This window comes from Rhinopithecus roxellana, chromosome 11 (genome assembly GCF_007565055.1).
Source record: "Rhinopithecus roxellana isolate Shanxi Qingling chromosome 11, ASM756505v1, whole genome shotgun sequence".
Taxonomy (NCBI): Eukaryota; Metazoa; Chordata; class Mammalia; order Primates; family Cercopithecidae; genus Rhinopithecus; species Rhinopithecus roxellana.
In genome coordinates this window covers 136,930,764-136,953,707 of record NC_044559.1, presented here as the reverse complement: position 1 = coordinate 136,953,707, position 22,944 = coordinate 136,930,764, and the positions used below count along the sequence as shown (strand labels likewise).

General features: G+C 44.8%; 1 protein-coding gene and 1 pseudogene across 4 annotated transcripts; both read left to right on the top strand.

Annotated features, from left to right (window-relative positions):
* Positions 1–373: 373 nt before the first annotated feature.
* Positions 374–11,056, top strand: LOC104673744 (ATP-dependent RNA helicase DDX50-like). 3 transcript variants are annotated; one of them, XR_004060182.1, is made up of 5 exons: positions 374–567; positions 1,642–1,815; positions 3,699–3,774; positions 7,312–7,461; positions 11,008–11,056. XR_004060182.1 is itself a non-coding variant. In XM_030941561.1 (3 exons), the coding sequence occupies exons 1-3, from the start codon at positions 481–483 to the stop codon at positions 7,386–7,388; spliced, it is 240 nt and encodes a 79-aa protein (XP_030797421.1). In that variant the 5' UTR covers positions 374–480; the 3' UTR covers positions 7,389–7,461. The 3 variants fall into 3 exon arrangements, 1 of the variants encoding a protein (XP_030797421.1); XR_004060181.1 differs by having other exon boundaries at positions 10,988–11,046; XM_030941561.1 differs by lacking the exons at positions 1,642–1,815; positions 11,008–11,056.
* A 319-nt stretch (positions 11,057–11,375) lies between these two features.
* On the top strand, positions 11,376–19,595 carry LOC104673747 (annotated as a pseudogene). Its single transcript, XR_004060180.1, has 2 exons — positions 11,376–11,430; positions 17,279–19,595. The product of XR_004060180.1 is annotated as an E3 ubiquitin-protein ligase RNF187 pseudogene (transcript).
* The last annotated feature ends 3,349 nt before the right edge of the window (positions 19,596–22,944 follow it).

Sequence of the window (22,944 nt, the reverse complement as noted above, 5' to 3'; positions counted from 1 at the left end):
GTACCCACTGGCGTCAGCGAGGGCCTGCCCACGCACCCGCCCACCGCGCGCCGGACAGTACCCACGTCGAAGGACTTCCCAGCCCTAGCAGTGAACACTGGGAAGTCCCCAAAAGGCTCTGCTGGGCCGAGAAGACCAGTTCAGAGTGGGGGAGGGGAAGAGAAACTAAACTATTTATGCTGATCAGTGCATGCTTCCTTTGTGGAGATTGGCCAGGGTTTTACTCTAGTAACCAATCACTTCATAACAAGGGTGGGACAGTTGAGATCTTTCACACTCATTGGTTGAGAAGTTGCGGCGCAATGGAAGGACTTAAACCGAGAGTATCCGGGATTATTTTTCCCCGCCGTGCGGTGCGTGTCCCGGAAGTGACGCACGGCCAAGGCCGGGCGGCCGCCCTGCCCCCGCTTCCTTTCACGCTGTCGCTGCCCTTAGGGGGTTGTAGCCACTGTGCCCGGAGGGAGGCGGCGGTGGCCAGTAATGCCTGGGAAACTCCTCTGGGGGGACATTATGGAGCTGGAAGCACCCTTGGCGGAGTCCGAGAGCCAGAAGAAGGAGAGGCAAAAGGTGCGCTGAGCATGGGCCGCGCCTCCTTTTGGGCTGCGCCGGCTTGGGCGGGGAGGGGAACTGTCTGTCCCTGATGATGGCCTGTCAGAACCGGGCCGGATCATCTGAGGGCCTCCCTTCGCGTCGCCCTCGGCCCTCTGAGGTCGCTCAGGGACCGTTTCCACTTCCACACTCCCGACCTGGATAAAGATGGCCCTGGGCTTTGGGCCTCCCCACCGCGTGGCCCCCCAGCCCTTCCCGTTGGCGCCTGAATCTCAGAGATGGGCAGACTCAAGCTCCCATCACCGTGGAATCTGTTCTTTCTCTCCTGAAGCAGTGACGCCTGTCATTTCGTTCTCATTGGCCCTGTTAGAAGATGATTAAGAACAAATGATTGCTTTGAATATGTGTTGCTTCTGTCACCCTGTCCCCTGTGCAAGAATCCTGGGGAAAGCGATCTTAGGTTTACAAACCTCAATAACTATAGAGGCTTAAGGAAAAGTATCACAGTGAGCCTTGCCAGGATTTGTCAGTGATGGAGATCGTGTGGGTTGCATTATTAATAGCTTTTACGGTCAGTATTTTCATTCAATCCCCAGGTGTTTTTAAACCTGATTTGTACTATTTGCTGGGCACCAAGGAGGTTAAACTAAATAAGTAAAGAAATGGTCCCTGCTCTCAAGGAGCCTCTAGAGGAGTTGTAGTCTTTCCTCCTCCCACCCCCATGGCCTCCAAAAAAAAAAAAAAAAAAAAAAGATAGGAAAAGGAAAAAACATCCTGAAATGCTCAGAGGATCACAAGGTGCTGAAAAATGCCCAGGTAAAATTATTACTGGAGACATGTGACCTGGAAAAAAATCAGCTGAAGAGGCTAAGGTGGCAGTATTCGGAGGCTGACATTCGACCAAAGAATGAGATTTACTTTGTATAGCCTTAGAAAGCAGAATCTACCTCTCTGACCTTATCACTAAGGTAAACTTGCCATTCCAGCTAACACTTTTCTTTTATTGTGCTAAAATATACATAACATTTATCATTTTAACCATTTTTAGGTATATAGCTCTGTGACATTAAGTATATTTACATCGTTTTGCAGCTGTCACCGCCATCCATCTCCAGAACTTTTCATTGTCCCAGACTGAAACTCTGTGCCCATTAAACACCCACTTCTCATTCCTCTCTCCTTCCACTCCCGGCAACCACCATTCTACTTTCGCTCTGTGAATTTGACTACTGAAGCTACCTAGAGTGTAAGCAGAAAACCAAGCAGGTATTTTTAAAAAGGCTTCTTTTGAAATTCTTATGTTTTACATCCAAATCCTGTCCACCTGTCAAGGCCTAGTTTATGTCTTTCCTAACAACCCTAGTGTACAGTTACCTAGTTTCAGTGGCTATCTTTATCATTTGATTGACATTTATTATGCGTTTCTATGTAAAATTAGTTCGTTTTTCCTATATTATGCCACATATTTCCGAAAAGTTCTTGAGGAAAATGACCAAATCTTTGTCCATCCTTATGTTTCACTATATTGTTGTAAATTGGTGGCTTTCACATTGTAAATTCTCCAGAAATATGTGTTGACGGCCCTTTAACTATGAAAGATAACCAGAGATTTGGAAACAGATTGGAATACCAACTAAAAGAAATGGAGCATTATTAGAATACTGGTCTGGTGGCTAGCGGCAGTGGCTCATGCCTGTAATACTAGCACTTTGGAATGCTGAGATGGGAGGATTGCGTGAGCCTTGGCCTCCTGAAGTGCCGGGATTACAGACATAAACCCCTGGGCCTTACCAGTTTCAATAGTTTCTACAATGACAGTGTATTTTTTGTTTGTTTGTGTTTTGTAGATACGGAGTTTCACTGTGTTGCCCAGGCTAGTCTTGAACTCCTGGGCTTAAGTGATCCTACCACCTTGGCCTCCCGAAGTGCTGGAATTACAGGCATGAGCCACCATGCCTGGCCAACAGTGTTTATTTTTGTAATTTTTTTTTAATCAAAAAAAGGTAACAGCAGCATTGAGGTTTGTTTAAATGGCATGCAATTTGAATTTGAAATTATTTTTTATCTAATTCCATGTTTGAAATTGTTAGTGTGTGTTTCTTTAAACACATGAACAGTAAAACTTACTGGGTAGACACACTGTTTTTGTTCTATGTGCACATTAGTGTACAGAGTTTTCAATAAATGTTAAATGGTATCATGCTAACCTGTATATATGTTAAAGAAATCTTCAAGCTTACAGTAACTTTCTCTTGTATTAGCAACCTAAATAAAAAAAGCTTTCAAAAGCTATAGAATAAATTTTTAACTTATTTTCAGAAAAACTTTTACATTCCTCATTGTGTAATTTCTTTTAGCTTAGTTTATGGGCTTGTGTTAATCTTTATAATTTTGTCTACATCTGTATGATTTAGATTAATAAATAACCTTTTTGGCTGGGCATAGTGGCTTATGCTTGTAATCCCAGCAGTTTGGGAGGCCAAGGCAGGAGGATCTTTCTTTTTTTTTTTGAGACGGAGTTTCTCTGTTGTTGCCCTGACTGGAGTGCAATGGCGTGATCTCAGCTCACCACAACCTCCACCTCCTGGGTTCAAGCGATTCTCCTGCCTCAGCCTCCCGGGTAGCTGGGATTACAGGCATGCACCACCACACCTGGCTAATTTTGTATTGTTAGTAGAGACAGGGTTTCTCCATGTTGGTCAGGCTGGTCTTGAACTCCTGACCTCAGGTGATCCACCTGCCTCAGCCTCCCAAAGTGCTGAGATTACAGGCATGAGCCACTGCGCCTGGCCAAGAGGATCTCTTGAGGCCAGGAGTTTCAGACCAGCCTGGGTAACATGGTGAGACCCTGTTTCTACGAAAAATAAAAAACTAAGTGAGCATGGTGGTGTGCGATTGTGGTCCTAGCTACTTGGAAGGCTGAAGTGGGAAGGATTTGAGCCCGGCGGTTGAGGCCACAGTGACCTGTGAATGGTGCCACTGCACTCCAACCTGGGCAACGGAGTGGGACCCTGTCTCAAAAACAAAAGAAAAAAAAGAGTGTTCCACTAAGTTTCCTTGTAAGTGAATCTGTACAAAATTAAAAACAGTAAATGAAGAAGAGTTGAATATAAATTATATGATTTAGGCCATTGATTTCATTTTTACAGACCTTAACACGTGAACAGAAAGAAGGAGCCTTCTCCAATTTTCCTGTTTCTGAAGAGACGATAAAGCTTCTGAAAGGTATGCGGTTTTGTTGTTGTTGTTGTTGTTGTTGTTTTGAGACAGAGATGGAGGTTGCAGTGAGCTGAGATCGTACCACTGCACTCCAGCCTGGGCAACAGATTGAGACTGTCTCAAAAAAAAAAAAAGAATAAGACTAAAAAAGCAGCTTTGTATATTTTGTAACGGTTGAAAGTTTTGCAGTAAGAACGTAGAATATGTCAGTAAAAAAAATTGATAAGGACATTTTCAAACATATAAAATTGAATAGTAAATTGAATAGAAAGATTGAACAGTATAAAGAACACATTACCTATTACCAGTCTTTAACAATGATCTTTTCTTCACCCCTTTATTTGGAACAATCCCAGTCATCATTTCATCTTCAAGTAATTGTATATATTTCTAAAATGATAACTAAGGACTCTTTAAAACCAGAGTCATTGTCACAGTAGAAGAAAAACAGTAATTTTTTTTTTTTTTTTTTTGAGATGGAGTTTCACTCTTGTTGCCCAGGCTGGAGTGCAGTGGTATAATCTCAGCATGCTGCAACTTCTGCCTCCCTGGTTCAAGCGATTCTTCTGCTTCAGCCTCCCAAGTAGCTGGGATTACAGGCGCCCACCACCACACCTGGCTAATTTTTTGTATTTTTAGTAGAGACGGTTTTTCACCGTATTGGCCATGCTGGTCTCGAACTCATGACCTCATGTGACCTGCCTGCATTGGTCTGTCTGTTGAAGTGCTGGGATTACAGGCGTGAGCCATTGCACCTGGCCTAGTAATTCTTTAATATCATTAAATACCTAGTGTGCATATTGCCATTGCTGTCTTTTTTAAATAGTTTGTTTGAATCTGGATCCAAATACAATTCTTACATTGCTACTGATTGATATGAGTCTTAAACCTTTTATAATCTATAGTTCCTTCTTTTTCTTTGCAATTTTCTGTTATAAAAACTCATTTGTTGGCCAGGCACGGTGGCTCACACCTGTAATCCCAGCACTTTGGGAGGCCGAGGCCGGTAGATCACCTGAGGTCAGGAGTTTCAGACCAGCCTGACCAATGTGGTGAAACCCCGTCTCTACTAAAAATGTAAAAATTAGCAAGGCATGGTAGCACATGTCTGTAGTCCCAGCTACTTGGGAGGCTGAGAAAGGAGAATTGCTTGAACCCGGGAGGCGGAGGTTGCAGTGAGCTGAGATCGTGCCACTGAACTCTAGCCTGGGCGACAGGGTGAGACTCCATCTCAGAAAAAAACAACAGAAAAACTCATTTGTCTTATGAGTTTCCCATAGTCTGTTTTGTCGATTTGCATCCCTGTGGTTTTTATTTTTATTTTTTTACTGTTAACACCACTCAAAGATGTGGTGGATTTTCTTGTTTTTTCATGTTGTGTTTTTGTTTTTGTTTTCTTGTCGCCCAGGCTGGAGTGCAATGGCACAGTCTCGGCTCACTGCAACCTCTGCCTCCAGGGTTCAAGCGATTCTCCTGCCTCAGCCTCCTGAGTAGCTGGGATTACAGGCGCCTGCCACCATGCCCAGCTAATTTTTTTTTTTTTTTTTTAGACGGAGTCTTGCTCTGTCTCCCGGGCTGGAGTGCAGTGGCCGGATCTCAGCTCACTGCAAGCTCCGCCTCCCGGGTTCACGCCATTCTCCTGCCTCAGCCTCCGGAGTAGCTGGGACTACAGGCGCCCGCCACCTCGCCCGGCTAGTTTTTTTTTTGTATTTTTAGTAGAGACAGGGTTTCTCCGTGTTAGCCAATTGGTCTCGATCTCCTGACCTTGTGATCCGCCCGTCTCGGCCTCCCAAAGTGCTGGGATTACAGGCTTGAGCCACCGCGCCCTGCCGCCCAGCTAATTTTTGTATTTTAGTAGAGATGGGGTTTCACCACGTTGGCCAGGCTGGTTTGAACTCCTGACCTCAGGTGATCTATCTGCCTCAGCCTCCCAAAGTGCTGGGATTACAGGCGTGAGCCACCATGCCCCGCCTATATATATAAGTAGAGTGCCATATTTACAATTTTTAAAATTGAGGTAAAATTCACATAACTAAAACTAAACCATTTTAAAGTGTACAATTCAGTGTCATGTAGTACATTTACAATGTACAGCCATCGTTTCTATCTAGTTCCAAACATTTTCATCACCCCAAAAGGAAACCCCACAACCAGTAAGCAGTTACTCCCCATTCCCTCCTTTTTCTTTTTTTTTTTTTTGAGATGGAGTTTAGCTCTGTTGCCCAGGCTGGAGTTCAGTGGCGTGATCTTGGCTCACTGCAACCTCCACCTCCCGGGTATAGCTGGGACTACAGGTGCCCACAACTAAGTTTTTGTATTTTTAGTAGAGATGGGATTTCACCATGTTGCCCAGGCTGGTCTCGAACTCCTGACCTCAGGTGATCCGCTGGCCTTGGCCTCCCAAAGTGCTGGGATTACAGGCGTGAGCCACTGTACCCAACCTCCATTCCCTCCTTTCTTTATCCACTGTCAATCACTAATCTGCTTTTTGTCTCAATGGATATACCTGTTTTGGATATTTCGTGTACAGTCATGTGCTGCATAACGATGTTTTAGTCAGTGATGGACCATATATACAATGGCACATATTCGATGGTTGTCCCATAAGATTATAATGGAGCTGTCCTATACAGGTGTATCAGTTTTTATCTTTTATGCTGTGTTCTTACTGTACCTTTTCTGTGTTTAGATATGTTTAGAGACACACATACTTACCATTGCCTACAGTGTTCAGTACAGTAACATGCTGTTTAGGTTTGTAGCCTAGGAGCGATAGGACATATATAGCCTAGGTGTGTGTAGTAGGCTATACCCTAGGTTTGTGTACGTACGCTCTGATATTTGCATAATGATGAAGCCGCCTAACAATGCATTTCTCAGAACGTATCCCTGCCATTAAGCAATGCGTGACTGTAAATGTAATCATACCATATGTGACTTTTTATGTCATTTCATTCATTTAGCGTAATGTTTTTGAGGTTCATTCATATTGTAATTTTTATTATGTACAATGAAATGCAAAATCTTGTGTACATTTGCCTATTTTTGAAAAATTCATATGTGTGTAACCCAAACCCTTATCAGCATATCAATATTGCCATCATCCCAGAAAGTTCCCTCATGCCCCTTCCCAGTCGGTATCCCCGGTTCAGAGACAACCACTGTTCTGATTTTTCTTCCGCAATTGATTGGTTTTGCCTGTTCTGGAACTTCATATAAATGGAATTATACTGTGTGTGCTCATTTTCTGTTAAGACTTTATTCGGCATTTTTTTAAGGTTCATATTGTTCCATGTGTATCAGTAGTTGGTTTCTTTTAATTGCTGACTGGTATTCTGTTTGAATATACTGCAGTTTGTTTATTCTTTCATCAGTTTATTGATGGCCATTTGTCTATATTGTTTTTAAGTGCTGCTGAGGAGAGTCTTTGTCTTACAGTCTCCCAGGAAGGCTAATTCTTGACTGGATAGAAAAAGTACACAAGAGAAGTATTTTAAAATAATTTTAATGAAGCAAATACTGTGATATTTTCTTTCTTCAAAGCATTTGGCCATCCAGTGTCATTGGTCTCAGAGGCCGGCAGTTATTGGAGATGTCCTTCAAGTCTACAGTGGGTCTGAAGGGAGGGCTATTATTTTCTGTGAGACCAAAAAGAATGTAACTGAAATGGCCATGAATCCACACATAAAACAGGTAAGTCTTTTCTTCATGCTTTCTGTAATTGAAATTATGGGGATGAATCACTGAACGAAAATTATATTGTCCTTTGTGGACCAGATTTCATAGTCATTCTCAAAATTGAGTTGTAAGGCTGGGTGTGGTGGCTCACACCTGTAATCCTGTGACCTGGTAAGTCAGGATAGATTTTATCAGTTTTGTTTGTTTGTCTTGAGACAGGGTCTCCCTGTTATGCCCAGGCTGGAGTACAGTGGGACAATCATGGCTCACTGCATTCTTGACTTCCTGGGCTCAGGTGATTCTCCCACCCCAGCCTCTTGAGTAGCTGGGACTACAGGCACGTGCCACAATGCCCAGCTAATTTTTTGTGTATTTTGTAGAGATGAGATTTCACCATGTAGCCCAGGCTGGTCTTGAACTCCTGGGCTCAAGGAATTCCCCCCTGACCCCACCCCGGCCTTGTAGCCTGCCAAAGTGCTGGGATTATGGATGTGAGCCATCACACCTGACCTCTATCAGATTTTATCATTTTTTTTTTAAGACTTTGAAAATGTGATCTGGAAAATATAAAAGTTGAAACAAAATGAATTTCTATGGGTAAGAGAGGGTAATATTTTAGAGTTGTGTTATAAAACTGCAAATTTTTATTGAATTACTAAATCAGAATACTAAATCCATGTGTCTTTTTCTTTCTCAAAAAGTATCTTTTGGCTGGGTGCGGTGGCTCACGGCTGTAATCCAGCACTTTGGGAGGCCAAGGCAGGTGGATCGCCTGAGGTCAGGAATTCAAGACCAGCCTGGTCAACATGGTGAAACCCCATCTCTACTAAAAATATAAAAATTAGCCGGTGTGGTGGTGGGTGCCTGTAATCCCAGCTGCTCAGGGGTCTGAGGCAGGAGAATCGCTTGAACCCAGGGTTGGAGGTTGTGGTGAGCTGAGATCATGCCACTACACTCCAGCCTGGATGACAGAGTGAGACTCTGTCTCAAAAAAAAAAAAAAAAAAGAAATAACCTTTTATAGAAAATGTCAAACATGTACAAAAGTTGATAGAATCACGTAAGGAACCCCTATGTATTCATCCTCCAGCTTCAATAATTATTTTATCTATATGCTAACCTACCTCCTCTTTCAGAATTATTTTGATGCAAACCCTAGATATCATATTATTATATCCATAAATGTTTGGATATGTATCTCTAAAAGAAAAGGATCAAAAAAAAAAAACCAACAATACTGTTATCACTTCTAAAAAATTAATATTTCAAAATATTAATTTTACATTATCAATTGTCTTAGAAATATTTATTTTCTTTTATTGTTTGTTTTCTTGAATCTGGGTCCAAATAAGATTTTTACATTGTGTGATTATTAAGTTGCTTTTAATATATAGATTTCTCCTTTATGTATTTTTTATAGCTTTTTTTGTTTAAGAAACTACATTGTCATAAATCTAGAGTATTGCTTCCCCATGATGTCATTTAACATGTTCCTCTGTCTTCTATATTTTCTGAATATTCAGATTTGTTTGTTTGCTTGTTTAGGGCAGAACTGCTTCATAGGTGGTGTACTTCTGGCAGGAGATATATGTGTCTAGTTCTTTTTGTGATGCTAACATCCACCAATAATCAGTGCCATCAGTCCTTATGTCAGTGTCTCCAGTCATTTTTGTTGTTTGTGACTTGTTATTGGGTAGATTCCTGAGAAAGGGCTCATGGAAACAGTACTGCCTATTGATAATATCTTTTTTTTTTTTTTTTGAGGCGGAGTCTCGCTCTGTCACCCAGGCTGGAGTGCAGTGGCCGGATCTCAGCTCACTGCAAGCTCTGCCTCCCAGTCCCACGCCATTCTCCTGCCTCAGCCTCCTGAGTAGCTGGGACCACAGGCGCCTGCCACCGCGCCCGGCTAATTTTTTTATATTTTTAGTAGAGACAGGGTTTCACTGTGTTAGCCAGGATGGTCTCGACCTCCTGACCTTGTGATCCGCCCGCCTCAGCCTCCCAAAGTGCTGGGATTACAGGCTTGAGCCACCGCGCTTGGCTGATAATACCTTATATGTGACTTTATACCTGAAAATTATTTTGGCTGTATATAAAATTCTTGGTTCACATTTTCTTTCCTTCATTGTCTTAAGTATGTTACTTTACTGTTTTTGGAACAAAGCATCGCTATAAAAAGTGAGATGCCAGTCTAATCTTTTTTCCTTATATGTGATTTTCTTAAAATCTTTTTTCTAAGTGATTTCCTTTAAAAATCAGTGGTTTTACTAAAATATATTTTTGTGGTGTTCTTTGTCAGTTTTTCTGGGTACTCAGTGTGCGCTTTCAATTTGTAGTTTCATATGTATTTTTTAAAAGTTTCATCAAAATTTTCTTGAATTACAATTTTTAGCGTTTGGTTTTCCAGTTGCTTTGGTTTTCTTCTTTAAGGACTCTTGTTGTGCATATGTTGGCTCTCTTTTTCGAATCTCCTTTGTCACATCAAATCTTTTTCATCTTTTTCCTTATTCAGTTTTCAAAATTTCTCTTTTTTTTAAGAGATAGGATCGTGCTGTGTTGCCCACATGGGAGTGCAGTGGCTATTCACAGATGTAATCATGGCACCTGATAGCTTTGAGCTCCTATAGCTGGGACTGTAGGCATGCACCACTACACATGCCTCAAAATTTCCCATTTTTAAGAAATCTGTTGTGTTTATTCGATCTTTTACTCTTTCTCATATAGTCTTCATTTGTGAAGTTATCTTTTACTTCTACTTCTTTCTTGAGTTATTTTATCTCATTGAAAAACTGAAAAGTTTTTCTTAATTTGATTTTTATTATTCACCATAGCATTAAAATTTTTTCTTTTAGCAGGCATAGTGGCTCACACCTGTAATCTTAGCACTCTAGGAGCTAAGTCAGGAGGATTGCTTGAGCCCAGGAGTTCAAGACAAGCCTGGGCAATGTAGCGAGACCCTGTCTCTACAAAAAATTTAAAAATTAGCCAGAGGTGGTGGTGTGTGCCTGTAGTCCCAGGTACTTAGGAGGCTGAAGTGGGAGAACTTTATGAGTCCAGGAGCTAGAGGTTACAATGAGCTATGATCATGACGCTGTACTCTATCCTGGGTGACAAATAGAGTCACCCAGGACTTTTTTTTTTTTTGAGAGTCTCCATCTATTGCCCAGGCTTGAGTGTAGTGGTACAATCTCGGCTCACTGCAACCTCTGCCTCCTGGGTTCAAGCGATTCTCCTGCCTCAGCCTACATGTGCTGTGTGCCACTACACCCTGCTAGTTTTTGTACTTTTAGTAGAAACAGGGTTTCACCATATTGGTCAGGCTGGTCTCAAACTCCTGACCTCGTGATCCGACCGCCTCGGCCTCCCAAAGTGCTGGGATTACAGGTGTGAGCCACCGCACCCAGCTGAGTATGACCCTTTCTCTAAAAAAAAAAAAAAAAAAAAAAATCTGTGTTTGTGTGTGTATAGATATAATTTTTAAAACTTTTATGTATTATGTATTTAATATATATATTTTATTTATGTATATATTTTTTTCTGAGATGGTGTCTCTGTCACCCAGACTGGAGTGCAGTGGCATGATCTTGGCTCACTGCAGCCTTCACCTCCCAGGTTCAAGTGATCCTTCCACCTCAGCCTCCTGAGTACCTGAGACCACAGGTACGTGCTACCATGCCTGACTAAGTTTTTATTTTTGTTGAGATGGGGTCTCTCTAAGTTGCCCAGGCTGCTCTCAATCCTGAGCTCAAGCGATCCACTTGCCTCTGCCTCCTAAAGTGCTGGGATTACAGGCGAGAGCCACTGTGCCCAGCCAATATATGATATATATGTATATTTTATTTTATTTCTTTTTTTTTTTTTTGAGACGCAGTTTCACTCTCACCCAGGCTGGAGTGCAGTGGCAAGATCTCGGCTCACTGCAACCTCCTCCTCTTACGTTCAAGTGATTCTTATGCCTCAGCCTCCAGAGTAGCTGGGATTACAGGTATGCACCACCATACCCGGCTAATTTTTGTATATTTAGTAGAGATGGGGTTTCACCATGTTGGCCAGGTTGGTCTCGAACTGCTGACCTCAAGTGATCTGTGTGCCTCAGCTTTCCTAAGAACTGGGATTATAGGCATGAGCCACCGTGCCCGGCCATATATGTTTGTTTGAGTTCATTCAAAATGGTATGATTTTATTTGTTTTGTGGATAAGCTTTTCTAGATCACTTTATTGGTGGAGATAGTCTGCTTTTTTATTTTTATTTTTTTTGTGAGACGGAGTCAATCTCTGTGGCCCATGCTAGAGTGCAGTAGTATGATGTCAGCTCACTGCGACCTCTGCCTCCCAGATTCAAGCAATTCTCCTGCCTCAGCCTCCAGAGTAGCTGAGATTACAGGCACCGGCACCACGCCCAGCTAATTTTTGTATTTTTAGTAGAGATGGGGTTTCACCATGTTGGCCAGGCTGTCTAGAACTCTTGACCTCAAATGATCCGCCCGCCTAGGCCTCCCAAAGTGCTGGCATTACAGGCATCAGCCACCGTGTCTGCCAAAATTTTTTTTTTTTTAAGAGACAGGGGTCCCGCCGTGTTGCCAGTGTTGGAGTGCCTTGGCTATTCACAGACACAATAATTGCACATTGCAGCCTCTAACTCCTGGCCTTAAGGGATCCTCTCTCATCAGCCTCCTGAGTAACTGGGATTACAGGCATGTGCCACTGCTCCCAGCTTATTCTGCTGCTGCTTCTTTTTTTCCTTCCTAACTACTTTCTGTGAGAGTTGAGTGTGATCTTTTTCTGTTGCTCATTTTTAGATTAAGTTAAACTTTTTGAACTGTAGATGGGAAGGCATTGGTGAGAATACTTCTGACGTCACAGCTCTAGAGCTGCTGCTTCTGTTATTTTTGTTAGTGCTTACAAATATAGTCTGTAAATTATATCTGAGTAAAGCTGTTTTTTTAAAAAGGTCTACTTTCTGAGCTCTAGCTGTGTCTTTCCTCACTTTTCTCTTTTTTTTCTTTCTTTGATCCTGTTATTCTTGGCATCCTTAGTTTAGATCCTCTGTCCAGCAGTTTCTCCTCAGTATGGGGCTTTGTCCCAGAAAGTGAGCATTGGCTGTTAGTTTAGAAAGTTCATATAGGACCCAGCTTGCTCCAGTCCCCGCAGACCTTAACTCTGACTCCTCATAATCACCCTCAAGTATATAAAAATCCTCCCAGGTTCAGCTGCTGTTGTCAACAATTTGTTTGAGAATATGCCTTCCAGGTAGCTTTTCATTAAGCTTTCAAGATGGCAGACCTGAAACACTAGGTCCCTGAATTGCCTGTTCTTAGGACTAGCAAATTTCCCCCACGTAGATACAAGAATTTATCCTTCCCTGCTCATGTTTTTTTTTTTTTTTTTTTTTTTTTTTTTTTTGAGAAGGAGTTTTGCTCTTGTTGCCCAGACTAGAGTGCAATGGCAGGATCTTGGCTCACCACAACCTCTGCCTCCCGGGTTCAAGTGATTCTCCTGCCTGTCTCCCAAGTAGCTGGGATGACAGGCATGCACCACCACCATGCCCAACTAATTTTTTTTTGTATTTTTAGTAGAGACAGGGTTTCTACATGTTCGTCAGGCTGGTCTCGAACTCTCAACCTCAGGTGATCCACCCTCCCACAGTGCTGGGATTACAGGCATGACCCACCGCGCCCAGCCTCTGCTCCTGTTTTGGAAATGATGAGACCATTTTGTCACTTACTTGTTACATGTGTTGTCTGTGGATTTTTAGTTTTGTTATCGTAGTTGATATGTGTTATGTGGGAGCTAGAGACTCAGAGTTACTGTCTTCCCCAGTGTCATTTTAATTGTATAGCATTAGCTTTGATGTTTAAATGTCCAGTATAGGCCAGGCATGCCTATAATTCTAGCACTTTGGGAGGCTGATGTGGGAGGATCACTTGAGGCAGCATAATGAGACATCGTCTCTATAAAGTTAAAAATTTGCCAGGGTCGGCTGTAATGACTCACGCCTGTAATCCTAGCATTTTGGGAGGCCGAGGCAGGTGAACTTGCCTGAGCTCAGGAGTTCAAGACCACCCTGTGCAACATGGTGTAACCTGGTGTCCACTAAAATACAAAAAATTAGCCAGGTGTGGTGGTTTTTTGAGACGCAGTTTCACTCTATCACCTGTAGTCCAGCTATTTGGGAGGCTGAGACACAAGAATCACTTGAACCTGGGAGGTGGAGGTTGCAGTGAGCCGAGATCGTGCCATTGCACTCCATCCTGGGCAACAAAGCAAGACTCTGTCTCCAAAAAAAAAAAAAAAAATTAGCCAGGTGTGGTGGCATGTTCCTGTATTCCTGTCTACTTGGGAGGCTGAGGCAAGAGGATTGCTCGAGCCCAGGAGTTAGAGGTTGCAGTGAACTATGAACATGACACTGCATTCCAGCCTGGGTGCAAAGTGAGACCCTGCCTCTTTTTTTTTTTTTTTTGAGACAGAGTTTCACTGTCACCCAGGCTGTAGTGCAGTGGCGCCGTCTCTGCTCACTGCAAGCTCCGCCTCCCAGGTTCACGCCATTCTCCTGCCTCAGCTTCCCATGTAGCTGGGACTACAGGCGCCCACCACCACGCCCGGGTAATTTTTTGTATTTTTAATAGAGACAGGGTTTCATCGTGTTAGCCAGGATGGTCTCAATCTCCTGACCTCATGATCCGCCCGCCTCGGCCTCCCAAAGGGCTGGGATTACAGGTGTGAGCCACCGCTCCCAGCGAACCTATCTCTTAAAACAATAAAGGCTAGGGACCGTGGCTCACGCGTGTAATCCCAGCACTTTTGAGAGGCCGAGGTGGGCAGATCACGAGGTCAGGAGATCGAGACAATCCTGGCTAACACGGTGAAACCCCATCTCTACTAAAAAATACAAAAATTAGCCAGGCGTGGTGGTGGGCACCTGTAGTCCCAGCTACCTGGGAGGATGAGGCAGGAGAATGGCGTGAACCCGGGAGGCAGAGGTTGCAGTAAGCCAAGATCATGCCACTGAACTCCCGCCTGGGAGACAGAGCGAGACTCCGTCTCAAAAAAAATAAATAAAATAAAATAAAGTCCTCTATAAAACAGATAGATGCTAAATAGTGAAAGAGTGGTAGAGGGTAATTGATTTACCTTTCTTTTTGTTGCTTTAAAACATTCAGTAGCAGTTGTCTTGCAGAAGCTACTTTGAATCTTGAAGAAAGGCTAGGGGAGAATTCCCCTTTCAGTGGACAATAATCAGGCCACGGGCGGTGGCTCACGACTTTAATCCCAGTACTCTGGGAGGCCGAGGCGGCAGATCACCAGGTCAGGAGATCGAGAGCATCCTGGCTAATACAGTGAAACCCCATCTGTACCAAAAAATACAAAAAATTAGCCAGGCGTAGTGGCGGGCATCTGTAGTCCCAGGTACTCAGGAGGCTGAGGTAAGAGAATGGTGTGAACCTGGGAGGCAGAGCTTGCAGTGATCAAAGATCACTCCACTGCACTCCAGCCTACCTGGGGGACAAAGCAAGACTCTGTCTCAAAAATAATAATAGTAATAATAATAATAAGAGTAATCTGTTTCTGTGATTTGGAGAATGGAATTCTCCATTCTGCTGGGTGACTGCTATTTAGGTAGAAAGTACTAGTAGTATCTCATTACGAGTTATATGGTTTTTTATGGATTAACCAGAGACCCTGAATAGTTTCTTTTTTTTTATTTTTAAATTGTCATTTACTTGTAAAAAGTCAAGTTTTACTTGGCTTCTCCCAGAAACAAATGCCTTCTAAATTCTAAAAAGCTGGTTTTGGTGGTACACCTGTAATCCCAGCTACTCAGGAGGTTGGGGCGGGAGGATCGATTAAGCCCCAGGCAACACAGCAAGAACCCCCTCTCTAAATGAATGAATGAATGAATCATTAAACAGTCTCTCTCTCACGAAGAGAGAAACACACACGAACACACACACACACACACACATTTGGAAAAAAAATATATTCAAAAGTTGGAGACTGGAAACCATCACTGATATCATGAATGTAGTATGTTCCTCTTAGGACAAATTATCAAGTAAAAAAAAACCCTGTGTTCTTTTTTTTTTGAGACAGGATCTTACTCTGTCACCCAGAGTAAGATTGCACTTCATTGCTGAAGTGCAATGGTGTGATTATGGCTCACTGCAGCCTCAATCTCCTAGGCTCAAGTCGTTCTTCCACCTCAGCCTCCCAACCAGCTGGGACTACAGGCATGCGCCACCACACCTGGCTAATTTTTTATTTTTTGTAGAGAAAGGAGCTCCTTGTATTACCGAGGCTGGTCTCGAACTCTTTGCCTCAAGCAGTCCTCCCACCTCAGCCTCCCAAAGTGCTGGGATTACAGGCATGAGAAAAAATCCTGTGTTGCAATTGAAAAATTCACTATGAAAAACGGTCCAGCTTATTTAAAGTATATTTGTTTATAACTTTTTTTCAAAAGTTAGATGTTTCTTCTCTGGAAATATTTTTCTTAACTTGCGTTATATGATAACCACGTAAATTTATTTTCTTTCTTTCTTTTTTTTTTTTTGAGACGGAGTCTTGCTCTGTCGCCCAGGCTGGAGTGCAGTGGCCGGATCTCGGCTCACTGCAAGCTCCACCTTCTGGGTTCATGCCATTCTCCTGCCTCAGCCTCCCGAGTAGCTGGGACTACAGGTGCCCGCCACCTCGCCCAGCTAGTTTTTTTGTATTTTTTAGTAGAGACGGGGTTTCACTGTGTTAGCCAGGATGGTCTCGATCTCCTGACCTCGTGATCCGCCCGTCTCGGCCTCCCAAAGTGCTGGGATTACAGGCTTGAGCCACCGCGCCCGGCCTGTCTTTTTGTATTCTTGTCTGTACTTTAAATATTAGTATTCCTTACAGATCTGATTCTTACTCTACATATTTTTCATGGAGGAAAAACATAGTGATTAATAGCACAGACTTGGGAGTCAGATTGGGGTTTAAATCTCAGTTGTGCTACTTACTAGCATAATTTTGTACCTACGTACATATGCACACATACTTACGTACATATATTGTCCTGCTTTTAAGAAGTGGTATTTCAAGTACCTGCTTTTGGTGAAGAAAAAGTAAATTAAAAAAAAAAGTATTAGCCAGGTGTGGTGGCCCATACCTGTTATCCCAGCACTTTGGGAGGCCAGGGTAGAAAGGTTGCTTGAGCCCAGGAATTTGAGACTAGCGTGGGCATTTCATTTATATAGTAGATATATTTTTAAAGGGAGTCTTATGCATGAATTAAACATTTTAAAATGTATTATGGAAATTGTATTAATTAAGCTTCCTATTCAAAGGGATACTTTTGAGCCGGCTGCCATGGTTCATGCCTGTAATTCTAGCTACTCAGGAGGCTGAGGTGGGAGGATCTCTTAGCCCAGTATTTTGAGGTTGTAATGAGCTATGATTTTGCCATTGCACTGTAGCTTGGGCAACACAGCAAGATCCCATCTCTTAAATATAAATGAATAATAAAAGGATGTTTCCTGTCTTGGGAAGCCAAGACAGGAAAATTTATTGAGGCCAGGCATTCAAAAGCAGCCTGGGAAGCATAGCGAGAATCTGTCTCTACAACAAATAAAAAAATTGCCTAGGTGTGGTGGGACACACCTGTGGTCCAAGCTGCTGAGGAGGCTGAGGTGAGAAGCATTTCTTGAGTCCGGGAGGTCGAGGCTACAGTGAGCAATGATCATGCCACTGCACTCCACCCTGGGCGACAGAGTGAGACCCTGTCTCCAAAATAAATAAATAAAATTTAAAAGGTGGTATTAAAATTTTTTTTTTTTTTTTTTTTTTTTTTTTTTTTTTACCATTTTAAGATGTAGATGAGCGTCCCTGGCGTTGGCGTTGGCATCATCGTCCTGGTGCTGGTCTCTGTCCGCCAGGCGCTCCCGCACTCTTGCTGACCCTGCCGCCCGCAGCCCTGGCGCTCCCTGAGGGCCCTGCCGAGGCCACTTGCGCCCTGTGCCAGCGCGCGCCCTGGGAGTCGGTGGGCGCCGACTGCGGCCACCGCTTCTGTTGGGCGTGCGTGGTGCGCTTCTGGGCCGAGGAGGATGGGCCCTTCGCGTGCCCCGAGTGCGCTGACGACTGCTGGCAGCACGCCGTGGAGCCCGGCCGGCTCCCGCGCAGCCGCCGCCGCCTGGCGCCGGCGCGCAATGGCCGGGCCAGCGAGGCCTAGCTGCAGCTGCTGTGCCGCACTGACGCCGGCCCGCTCTGCGCCGCCTGCCGCCTGGCTGCGGGCCTCGAGCCACCCGAGTGGGAGCAGCGCTGGAGGAAGTTGCTGCGCGGCCAGGAGAACAAGGAGTCTGTGGAAATCATGAGAAAGGACTTGAATGACGCCCGGGACCTGCATGACCAGGCGGAGTCAGCAGCTGCAGTGTGGAAGGGACACGTGATGGACCATAGGAAGAAGGCACTGACCAACTACAAGAAGCTGCGGGCCTTCTTTGTGGAGGAGGAGGAGCACTTCCTGCAGGAGGCTGAGAAGGAGGAGGGGCTCCTCAGGGAGGGGCTTCTCCCTCAGGTCACTGCTCAGACAAAGCTGGAGACAAGCACCGGATCCTGGGCCTCAGCATGCTGCTGCAGTGATGGCGCCAACCCGCGGTAGTCCCAGAGCTGCAGGCAGGAGGATGGATCCTCATCTCCCTGGGAAGTGTCAGCGTGTGGCTGTCAGGGAAGCGTGGAAGGCGCCCGGCCTTGGGTCCATTTATATAGTTGTGTGTTTCAACAATGTCTCTTTATTCTTCACCCTGAGGTGTGAGGGTTTTGGGGGCTGCAAACACCTCCTGGTAGAGGCTGGACCTGAGGATCCTTCTGACCTGTGCCCGACCCTTCCTGAAGTCCTGGCCACAGCCCATCCTCCATGAGTCCCGGCAGCTCTGGGCCATGCCCTTCCTTGGTCACCCATCTGCCCCTCACCTTGTCATCCAGGGACCCAGACCCTGCACCTTCCATGCGGGCCCACAGATCCTTGGCAGGTACCTGAGGTGCACCATTGAGTGTCGAATTTGGGGTTAGCATCCAGAAAGAAGAACGCACATGAGGCTCTGTGAAGGCTGGAACTCAGGGCTTCAGGGAAGAGAAAGGAAGACGATTGCACCTTGATGCCTCCTGAGGAAGCGGCCCTCCTCTTGAGGTGGGCGTGGGCCCCACCCAGCGTTGTCAGTGTGGCTCTGTCCACGTCCCCCTTCCTGGCCCCCACCCTGCTTCTGTGTCTCCCAGGAGCCCTCCCTGTGCTCCACCTGCCTCCGCAGAAGGAACTCTCCGTTTCCCTGGGTGAGGGGACTGGCAGGTGGCAAACCCCATTTAGCCTCTCCGGGTCCTGCCATGGTGTCTCATCTTGCTGTTCTCTCTGGCTCTTTCTCTCTTCCCATTTCCTTTAGTAGTTGAATTTTGCAAAGCTTGTGGCAGTAGCTCAGTTGCCTGCAGCATCCTTGTGTGTAGATAAATTAGTGGACAGAAACTCAGCACTGGGGACAAGATTGCAAAGTCAGGGACATAGATGGAGGCAGACGTTGAGATTTGGGTATAGCTGGGCTTGTGAGCAGTGCCTGATTCCAGATGAAGCCTTTCAGCACTTCCGAGTCCCCGGCCTTTGGTGCGATGTGTGTGAGTTTGACCTACCCAGCGTGTGGGCTGGCTCAATGCTGAATAAAGTGGGTTTGTGTCAAAAAAAAAAAAAAAAAAAAAAAAAAGATTTAGATGGGCCAGGCACAATGGCTTACGTCTGTAATCCCAGCACTTTGGGAGGCCAAGGCAGGAAGATCACTTGAGCTCAGGAGTTTAAAACAAGCCCGGGCAACATAGTGAGACTTCGTCTCTATTTTACTAAAAAAAAAATTATTTAATTTCTTTTCTCGAAGCAAGGAGTCAATTAATATAGGAATATAGAAGTACAGATATGTATAGATAGATCTAATCACTCCTATGGCTCCAGTCATTGAGTATATGCTAATAACACCGAAATCTTTTTCTCACTGGGATCTGCCTCAAGAATACTAGACGTACTGGCTACAGACACACCAACCTTTATGTTCCTAAACCTAAATTAATTAACTTTCTACACTCCTATACCCACTCTGTCTCCAGTGTTCCCTAGAGCAAAATAATACATCTACCCATTGCTTAAACCAGAAATTTATGTGTCACTCTTGAATTTGTTCCTTACCCTTGGCCATCCAGCCAACTACATAGTATTTTTGGATTCTGTCTCCTGTGGTTTAAAGTGTTCCATTTATTTCTTTTTTCTTTTTTTTTTTTTTTTTTTTTTTTTTTTTTTTGAGATGAGTCTTGCTTTTTCGCCAGGCTGGAGTGCAGTGGCGCAATCTCGGCTCATTGCAACCTCCGCCTCCCGGGTTCAAGCGATTCTCCTGCCTAGCCTCCCAAATAGCTGGTATTACAGGCGTGTGCCACCACACCCTGCTCATTTTTGTATTGTTAGTGGAGATGGGATTTCACCGTGTTGGCCAGGGTGGTCTGGAACTCCAGCCTCAAGCAGTCCACCCATCTCGGCCTTCCAAAGTACTGGGATTACAGGTGTGAGCCACTGTGCCCAGTGGTTCCTTCCTTTCTTTCTCCCTCCCTCTCTCTCTCTCTCCCTTCCTCTTTCCCTCCCTCCCTTCCTTCCTGTTTCTCTCTTGTCAGCCAGGCTGGAGTGCAATTGTGTGATCTCGGCTCATTGGAACCTCCACCTCCTGGGTTCAAGCGATTCTCCTGCCTCAGCCTCCTGAGTAGCTGGGACTACAGGCACGCACCACCACACCCAGCTAATTTTTTTTTTTTTTAGTAGAGACGAGGTTTCACTATTTTGGCCAGGATAGTCTCAGTCCCTTGACCTCATGATCTGCCCACCTTGCCCTCCCAAAGTGCTGGGATTACAGGTGTGAGCCACTGCCCCCGGCCTCTTTTTTTTTTTTTTTTTGAAATGGAGTCTTAGCTCTTTACCGAAGCTGGAGGTGTAGTGTCACGATCTCGGCTCACTGCAAGCTCCACCTCCCGGGTTCACACCATTCTCCTGCCTCAGCCTCCCCAGTAGCTGGGACTATAGGCGCCTGTTACTCGGCTAATTTTTTGTGTTTTTTTAGTAGAGACGGGGTTTCACCATGTTAGCCAAGATGGTCTTGATCTCCTGACCTCGTGATCTACCTGCCTCAGCCTCCCAAAGTGCTGGGCTTACAGGTGTAAGCCACTACACCTGGCTTTTTTTTTTTTTTTTTTGGAGATGAAGTCCCACTGTGTCACCCAGGCTGGAGTACAGTGGTGTGATCTCGACTCACTGAAACCTCCGTCCTCTGCCCCCAGGTTCAAGTGATTCTCCTGCCTCAGCCTCCCAAGTAGCTGGGATTACAGGTGTGCACCACCACGCCCAGCTAATTTATGTGTTTTTAGTGGAGACGGATTCACCACGTTGGCCAGGCTGGTTTGGAACTCCTGACCTCAAGTGATCCCCCCACCTGAGCCTCCTAAAGTACTGGGATTACAGGTGTGAGCCACTGTGCCCAGCCTGGTCCATTTCTTCCCTTCCCCTTCCCCTTCCCTTTTTCTTTCTTTCTTTCTTTTGATGGAGTTTCGCTCTTGTCACCCAGGCTGGAGTACAATGATGTGATCCCGGCTCACTGCAACCTCTGCCTCCTGGGTTCAAGTGATTCTCCAGCCTCAGCCTCCTGAGTAGCTGGGATTACAAGTGCCCACCACCATGCCCGGCTAATTTTTGTATTTTTAGTAGAGACAGGGTTTCACCACATTGGCCAGGCTGGTCTCAAACTGCTGACCTCAGGTGATCCACCTGCCTTGTCCTCCAAAGTGCTGGGGTTACAGGCGTGAGCCACCGTGCCCAGCCTCTATTTATTTATTATACCAGTTGCAGAAGCTAAAAATCTGAGAATCATGTATAATATATCTCTTTCCTTTATACATCATTTCTACTACCTTGAGTATGTCCTTGCAATTTCATCAACTAGTAGTTCTTGAATTTGGTTATAGTTTAGTCTCTACTTACCTTTCCAGCATCATCTTATACTTCCCTCTCATTTTTTCATTTTGTGCACACTCCATGCATGCCATGCTTTTTTTGGGGGGCGGGGGGGAGAGACAGGATCTCACTTTGTCCCCCAGCCTGGAGTACAGTGGCACAATGGCTTATTGGAACCTCAACTGCTTAGGACCAAGTGATCCTCCCACCTCAGCCTCCCAAGTAGCTGGGACGACACAGGTGTGCCCCTACACCTGGCTAACTTTTTATTTTTTATAGAGATGGTGTATCCTTACGTAGCCTAGGCTGGTCTTGAACTCTTGGGTTCCAGCAATCCCCGCCTTGGCCTCCCAAAGTGCTGGGATTACAGGCATAAGCCACCATGCTGGTCAGCTCTTGAATTTGTAGTCTACCTTGCCTAGCAACTCCTACTCATCCTTCAGATCTCAGTCCAAAGCATCACTTTTTAGGGAATCCTTTCTTGCCTCAAGCTAAGTCAAGTTGTCCTTTATAAAGCCTCATTGCCTCTTAGACCCGTGCATCATCCATTACATTCATTGTCTAAATTTATTTGCATACCTAATTATTTGATTAATGTCCATCTTTCTGACCAGGATATAGACTATGAGGACAGAAGCAGTCTTATTTTTGTTCACCTTTTTATCCCTAGTGCCCAACATGTTGTAGGTCATTATATATTTGTGGAGTAATAGGTGGTCATTGCCACCATCTTAGTAAGGCCACCGATACCTCTTTATTTCCTTTTTTAGAAACAAGATCTTGCTCTGTCACCCAGGCTGGTGGGTGGGTGACGGAGCATTAGAAAAAAAATTATATATATAGAGAGAGACGGAATCTTGCTCTGTCACCCAGGCTGGAGTGCAGTGGCACAATCTCAGCTCACTGCAACCTCCACCTCCCAGGTTCCAGTGATTTTCTTGCCTCAGCTTCCCGAGTAGCTGGGATTACAGGCACCCGCCACCACACCTGGCTACTTTTTTAGTAGAGATGGGGTCTCACCATGTTGGTCTCGAACTCCTGACCTCAAGTGATTCTCCCACCTCAGGCCCCAAAGCACTGGGATTACAGGCATGAGTCACTGCACCTGACTAATTTGCATTTCTTCCACGCACTGTTAACTGCATACTCAATATCCAGTACCTTTTGTGCTAATGGAACCTTGATTTTGTTAGTCGGCTTAGCCTTAGGTGAGATACTCATGTTTGCAACCTCCCTGGCAGCCTGGGTTGCCATGTGACATAGTTCTAACCAATGAGCTGTAACCAAATGTGTTGGAGCTTCTGGGAAGTCTTTTGCTTTCCTCAATAGGAAAATATAGCTAATGATCCATGTCCTTTTTCCTTTCTTCCTGCTTTGACTGTACATGTGATACCTGGAGTTAGGGCAGCCTTTCTGCCATCATCAGATGACAGGCATGAGAGTATGGTCAAGGTAAATGACCCTATTTTAGCCGCAGTAACTCTCCTACTTGCTGCTGAAAGTACTCCTAAATGA